Source organism: Scyliorhinus canicula, chromosome 12, assembly GCF_902713615.1.
Source record: "Scyliorhinus canicula chromosome 12, sScyCan1.1, whole genome shotgun sequence".
NCBI classification, from domain to species: Eukaryota; Metazoa; Chordata; class Chondrichthyes; order Carcharhiniformes; family Scyliorhinidae; genus Scyliorhinus; species Scyliorhinus canicula.
The window spans coordinates 160,727,038-160,734,363 of NC_052157.1; the positions used below are offsets into that span (position 1 = coordinate 160,727,038).

The 7,326-nt window shown below is 49.3% G+C and overlaps 1 protein-coding gene across 1 annotated transcript in view; it reads left to right on the top strand.

The window, feature by feature from the left end:
- Positions 1 to 4,899, top strand: part of LOC119975183 (solute carrier family 13 member 2-like) — a 75,352-nt gene extending 70,453 nt beyond the window's left edge. Inside the window, exon 12 of the mRNA XM_038814783.1 lies at positions 4,644 to 4,899. Coding sequence (XP_038670711.1) covers positions 4,644 to 4,772 — 129 coding nt within the window. The 3' untranslated portion in view covers positions 4,773 to 4,899. The remainder of the gene's footprint in view (positions 1 to 4,643) is intronic.
- The last annotated feature ends 2,427 nt before the right edge of the window (positions 4,900 to 7,326 follow it).

Sequence of the window (7,326 nt, forward strand, 5' to 3'; positions counted from 1 at the left end):
AAAATGCATCTTAAACGTTGCTATCGTGCATCCACCACCTCCACTGGCAATGCGTCCAGGCAGCCAGCGTCTCCCATTTGTCCCCAGAATTTCACATTCAGTTTGAGGGTGAGTAGAGAGGATGAGACGAGTGTCTTAAAGGTAAATAAAGGCAATTTTATGGATATGAGGACAGAGTTGAATAAAGTGAGTTGGGAAATCAGATTCAAGGGCAGGATCCAGAGATGCAGCAAAAAATCGCTCCTTTCACGCCTCCATTCAAGAGGGGGACAGATGACAGGAAAGTAACTATAAGCTAGTTAACTGAACATCTGTCATAGTGTCATGTAGGCATGTGTAAAAGGTGTGTGCTTTCTTACCTTCAGAGTAATTGTCCTAATCAAATTACACCAGCAGCAAGCGTTTTGGGAGTTTAAAAATAAAGGTTATTTATTAGCACTCACTTAACCCAGATGTTTGAAATCCAACATCTCTCACACACCATAACACACATCGAGATTGGATACAGATTAAAGTGAAAAAAAAACTGTAGCAACTGATAATTATCTCAGTATCTTTTGTGGCAGACCTGTAGTTTCTTAGATGAAGTTGATGCTTTAGTTGAAGCGAAGCTCTTATGAAACAGAGGATTCTCAATGAATTGCAAAGCTTCTTGAAGTTCTTGCGTGCTGGTTCTGAGGTGATCTCTAAGTTGTAACAAGTTGGAGAGGTTTTGGCTGTTTATCACCTCGGCTGCTTCGATGACCTTTAGCTGGTTCAACAGTTCTTACTGGAGTTCAGTCTGCATGCAGCTTCTTGTTGTGTTTTTGAAGTAGACAATGAAATAGTTGACATCTTCGCTTCTCATTGTGTCACTTGTATAAGTTCAAAATCCAAAATAAGTTCCAAGAAAAGAAACTTGTTGATTCCATGTTCAGTGTCGTTGTTTGACACCTTAAGAGCTTGAGAAACCAATGCTTTTGTGTTTGAATGACCCATTCAATTGGAAATAACCCTTTTGAACTAATTTCAGGGAAGACATTCATACAACATCAATCTGGAGGGAGTATTTCAACCCACAATAGATCCATTGGCAGCCATCTTTTGCAGTTTAAAAAATGTTAAATTTTGACTCAAAGTATTGTCATATTGGAGCATGACACCTTGGGAAAACACTAGAATCCATTATTTCGGAGGCAACTGAAGGATTTAACGAAAAACACAATCGGGCACAGTCAACATGGTTTTGTGAAAGTGAAATCATGTTTGACCAATTTATTTGAATTCTTTGAGGAAGAGATAAGCAAGCTGAGTAACAGGCAACTTATAGATGTGCTGTACTTAGTCCAAAGGTACCACATCAAAGGTTATTACACAAAATAAGAGCTTATGGGTTTCGGGGTAAAATATTCGCATGGATAGAGGATTGGTGAGCTAACAGCAGAGTGGGGATAAATGGGTCTGATATATGCTGGGAGTTTTGCATGATGCATTACTGTGAAAGGGATCAGTTACAACTCAGTGGAAACCACAAACCCCTCTGAATCAGAAGGTTGGGGGTTCAAATCCCATTCCCGAATTGAGGCTGACACACCCTGTCCTGTGCGGAATAAGTGGTGCGACACTGGCAGAGCACAAGGACAGAAGAACTAGGAGCAGGAGTCGGCCATCTGGCCCCTCGAGCTCCGCCATTCAATGAGATCATGGCTTACCTTTTTGCGGACTCAGCTCCACTTACCCGCCCGCTCACCGTAACCTTTTATTCCTTTACTGTTCAAAAATCTATCTACCTTTACCTTAAAAACATTTAATGAAGGAGCCTCAACTGCTTCACTGGGCGAGGAATTCCATAGATTCACAACCCTTTGGGTGAAGAAGTTCCTCCTAAACTCAGTCCTAAATCTACTTCCCCTTATTTTGAGGCTAAGCCCCCTAGTTCTAGTTTCACCCGCCAGTGGAAAAAACCTCCCTGATTCTACCCTATCCATTCCCTTCATAATTTTATATGTTTCTGTGAGATCACCCCTCATTCTTCTAAATTCCAATGAGTATAGTCCCAGTCTACTCAGCCTCTCCTCATAAGCCAATCCTCTCAAATCCTGAATCAACCTAGTGAATCTCCTCTGCACCTGCTCCAGGGGCTGGTTTAGCTCACTGAGCTAAATCGCTGGCTTTGAAAGCAGACCAAGGCAGGCCAGCAGCACGGTTCGATTCCCGTACCAGCCTCCCTGGACAGGCACCGGAATGTGGCGACTAGGGGCTTTTCACAGTAACTTCATTGAAGCCTACTCGTGACAATAAACGATTTTCATTTCATTTCATTTCATTTCCAGTGGCAGTCCATCCTTTTTCACTAAGACCAGGGGCGGGATTCTCTGGGGGCCGGCGTCAATCCCGCCCCCACCGTGTCCCGAATTCTCCGGCACGGGCGGGAATCGCTCCGCGCCGGTCGGCGTGCCCCTCCGCCCCGGCGATTCTCCGGCCCGCGATGGGCTGAAGTCCCGCCGCTGTCAAGCCTCTCCCGCTGGCGTGGATCAAACCACATACCTTACCGGCAGGACCAGGCGGCGCGGGCGGGCTCCGGGGTCCTGGGGGGGGGGGGGGCGCTGGACGATCTGGCCCCGGGGGGGGGGGGGGGGGGCAAGGTGGCCTGGCCCGCGATCGGGGCCCACCGATCGGCTGGCGGGCCTGTGCCGTGGGTCACTCTTTTTCTTTCGCCTTCGCCATGGTCTTCACCGTGGCGGAGGCGGAAGTGACCCCCTCCCCTGCGCATGTGCGGGGATGATGTCAGCAGCCGCTGATGCTCCGGCGCATGCGCGGACATCCGCCGGCCGGCGAAGTCCCTTCAGCCCCGGCTGGCGTGGTGCCAAAGGCTGTCCATGCCAGCCGGCGGAGTGCCAACCCCTCCGGCGCGGGCCTAGCCCCTCAATGTTAGGGCTTGGCCCGTAAAGGTGGCGAGACTTCGCACCTTTGGGGCGGCCCGACGCCGGAGTGGTTCATGCCACTCCATCATGCGGGACCCCCCGCCCCGCCGGGTAGGGGAGAATCCCAGCCCAGAACTTTACACAGTGCTCCAGGTGTGGCCTCACCAGCACCCTATACAGCTGCAACATAACCTCCCTGTTTTCAAACTCCATCCCTCTCGCAATGAAGGACAAAACTCCATTTGCCGCCTTAATTACTTGCTGCAACAGCAAACCAACTTTTTGTGACTCATGCACAAGGACACCCAGATCCCTCTGCACAGCAGCATGCTGCAATTTTTTTTAACTATTTAAATATTAGTCCATTTTGCTATTATTCCTACCAAAATGGATGATCTCACATTCACCAACACTGAACTCCATCTGCCAGACCCTTGCCCACTCACTTAAACTATCTACATTTCCCAATCCTCTAGTTTCCCACTCATCTTGGCCACATTGTGTGCCTTTTCATGCAATTTGACACGCTCCTTTAATTCCTGAGATATCCATGGTTGATTATCTCTTTTCCTACAGTTCTTCCTTTTCCCTGGTGTATACTTTCCCTGAGCACTGTGAAAAATCACTTTGAAATTCCTCCACTGTTCCTCAATTGTCCCACCATAAAGTCTTTGCTCCCAATCTACCCCAGCCAACTCCTCCCTCATCCCATTGTCGTCTCCTTTGTTTAAGCACAAGACACTGGTATTGGATTTTACCTTCTCAAGCACATTTGTATTTAAAATTCAACCATATTGTGATCGCTCCTTCCGAGAGGATCCCGAACATTAATTATTCCTGTCTCATTACACAGGACCAGAAATATGGTCATTGGGGCGAGAAATTAAAACAATGCCCTGTCTGTCTGTCCAGGTCAGCATAAAAACTCCCACAGCCAATATCTTGCCATGCCTGTATCTAACCCCATGCTGTACCTGTCCTGGGAGTGTTTGATGGGGACAGTGTAGAGGGAGCTTTACTCTGTATCTAACCCCATGCTGTACCTGTCCTGGGAGTGTTTGATGGGGACAGTGTCGAGGGAGCTTTACTCTGTATCTAACCCCGTGATGTACCTGTCCTGGGAGTGCTTGATGGGGACAGTGTAGAGGGAGCATTACTCTGTATCTAACTCCATGCTGTACCAGTCCTGGGAGTGTTTGATGGGGACAGTGTAGAGGGAGCTTTACTCTGTATCTAACCCCGTGCTGTACCTGTCCTGGGAGTGTTTGATGGGGACAGTGTAGAGGGAGCTTTACTCTGTATCTAACCCCGTGCTGTACCTGTCCTGGGAGTGTTTGATGGGGACAGTGTAGAGGGAGCTTTACTCTGTATCTAACCCCGTGCTGTACCTGTCCTGGGAGTGTTTGATGGGGACAGTGTAGAGGGAGCTTTACTCTGTATCTAATCCCGTGCTGTACCTGTCCTGGGAGTGTTTGATGGGGACAGTGTAGAGGGAGCTTTACTCTGTATCTAACCCGTGCTGTACCTGTCCTGTGAGTGTTTGATGGGGACAGTGTAGAGGGAGCTTTACTCTGTATCTAACCCCGTGCTGTACCTGTCCTGGGAGTGTTTGATGGGGACAGTGTAGAGGGAGCTTTACTCTGTATCTAACCCCGTGCTGTACCTACAGTCGCCTCTCAGTCTCTTTGTGCAGCTCAGATTTTTGACATTATTCTCATGCTCTATTCTGATATCCCACAGGCGAAAACAGGAGTTGTTGTGAATCTAATTGGTGTCCTGGTGATCACACTCGCCGTGAACACCTGGGGTAAGGTGATGTTTGACCTCGGAACCTTTCCTGCATGGGCTAATGCCACAGGGCCTTTATGAACTGAAGAAGCGAGAATGAGAAACCAGCTGCTCATCGAGAGGCCATTCAAACCAGTGGCAATGTACAGAATCTGCAATGGAACTCTTAATTGTATTTTGATTATTGAAATGAAGCTACCTCGCTGCCTGATTTGGTCACAGATTTGAATACGATGAGAGTGTGTGTAAGATGGACATTGCAGAGTGTGAGCTGTGGCAGACAGCGACTTGCTGACTGAGCCACGATGCACGGGGTTGTAGCCACAACATTCCGGTTAATTCTGCAAACCCCTGTTGTCCACATATCGCCGCAATGTGTGTGTGGCTATGTCAGTGTGAGTATGTGGGAGTGTGTGAGTGAGTGTGTGTGTGTAAATGTGTGAGTGAGTGTGTGTGAGTGAGTGTGTGTGTGTAAATGTGTGAGTGAGTGTGTGTAAATGTGTGTGTGTGTGAGTGAGGGCGTGTGACCGTGTCACTGTGTGTGTGAGTGTTTGTATGAGTATGTGTATGCGTGTGAGTGTATGTCTGTGTGTGTGTGTGTGTGTGAGTGAGTGGGTGTGTGCATGTGTGAGTGTGCGAATGAACGTGTGAGTGTGTGTGTGTGAGTGAGTGTGACCGTGTCAGTGTGTGTGTGTCTGTATGTGTGAACGAGTGTGTGAGTGAGTGCATGAGTGCGAGTGTGTGAGTGTGTCTGTGTGTGAGTGTGTGTGTGAATGAGTGTGAGTGAGGGTTTGTGTGTGAGTGAGTTTGTGTGAGAGTGTGTGAGTGAATGAGTCAGTGAGTGTGTGTGTGTGTGTCTGCATGAGTGTGTGTGAGTGTGTGTGTGTGTCTGCATGAGTGTGTGTGAGGGTGTGTGTGTGAGTGAGGGTGTGTGTGTGAGTGAGGGTGTATGAGTGAGTGTGAGTGAGTGAGTGTGTGGATGTGTGTCTGCATGAGTGTGTGTGAGTGTGTGTGTGTGTCTGCATGAGTGTGTGTGAGTGTGTGTGTGTGTCTGCATGAGTGTGTGTGAGTGAGGGTGTGTGTGTAAGTGAGGGTGTATGAGTGAGTGTGAGTGAGTGAGTGAGTGTGTGGATGTGTCTGAATGAGTGAGTGTGTGTGAGGGTGTGTGAGTGTGTGTGTGAATGTGTGAGTGAGTGTGAATGCGCCTGAATGAGTGTGTGTGTGAGGGTGTATGAGTGAGTGGGAGTGTGTGAGTGTGTGAGGGTGAGTGTGTGTGTGTGTGAGTGAGTGTGAGTGTGAGGGTGTATGAGTGAGTGTGAGTGTGTGTGTGAGGGTGTATGAGTGAGTGTGAGTGTGTGGTGGGTATGTGTGAGTGAGTCAGTGTGAGTGAGTGGGAGAGTGTGAGTGTGTGAGGGTGAGTGTGTGTGTGTGTGTGAGAGGGTGAGTGTGAGTGTGTGTGTGAGGGTGTATGAGTGAGTGTGAGTGTGTGGTGGGTATGTGTGAGTGAGTCAGTGTGAGTGAGTGGGAGAGTGTGAGTGTGTGAGGGTGAGTGTGTGTGTGTGTGTGTGAGAGGGTGAGTGTGAGTGTGTGTGTGAGGGTGTATGAGTGAGTGGGAGTGTGTGAGTGTGTGAGGGTGAGTGTGTGTGTGTGTGTGAGGGTGAGTGTGGTGTGTGTGTGTGAGGGTGAGTGTGTGTGCGAGGGTGTGAGGTGAGTGTGTGTGTGTGTGTGAGGGTGAGTGTGTGTGTCTGAGGGTGTGTGTCTGGGTGAATGTCAGGGTTATTTGTTATCTGGGTTTTTAGGTTTTATAGTTCCTGATTATTTGTCATCAGCAATTCCCCTCATGTTGCTTCATATTAAAGAGGGACTAGAGAGAGAATCGGTGCCGTTGTTTCATCTTCCATCGAAATGAATCTGTCCTCGAGTTTCATCGCTCAAAGTTTCAGAATTATCTTAAAGGGAATGTACAGTGTTTCACTGTGTGTGAGGGTGTGTCACTGTGTGTGAGGGTGTGTCGCTGTGTGTGTGAGGGTGTGTCACTGTGTGTGAGGGTGTGACGCTGTGTGTGAGGGTGTGTCGCTGTGTGTGAGGGTGTGTCGCTGTGTGTGAGGGTGTGACGCTGTGTGTGAGGGTGTGACGCTGTGTGTGAGGGTGTGTCGCTGTGTGTGAGGGTGTGTCGCTGTGTGTGAGGGTGTGTCGCTGTGTGTGAGGGTGTGTCGCTGTGTGTGAGGGTGTGTCGCTGTGTGTGAGGGTGTGTCGCTCTGTGTGAGGGTGTGTCGCTGTGTGTGAGGGTGTGTCGCTGTGTGTGAGGGTGTGTTGCTCTGTGTGAGGGTGTGTCACTGTGTGTGAGGGTGTGTCACTGTGTGAGGGTGTGTCACTGTGTGTGAGGGTGTGTCGCTGTGTGTGAGGGTGTGTCGCTGTGTGTGTGTAGGTGTGTCGCTGTGTGTGAGGGTGCGTCACTGTGTGTGAGGGTGTGTCGCTGTGTGTGTGTAGGTGTGTCGCTGTGTGTGAGGGTGCATCACTGTGTGTGTGAGGGTGTGTTGCTGTGTGTGAGGGTGTGTCGCTGTGTGTGTGAGGGTGTGTTGCTGTGTGTGAGGGTGTGTCGCTCTGTGTGTGAGGGTGTGTCACTGTGTGTGTG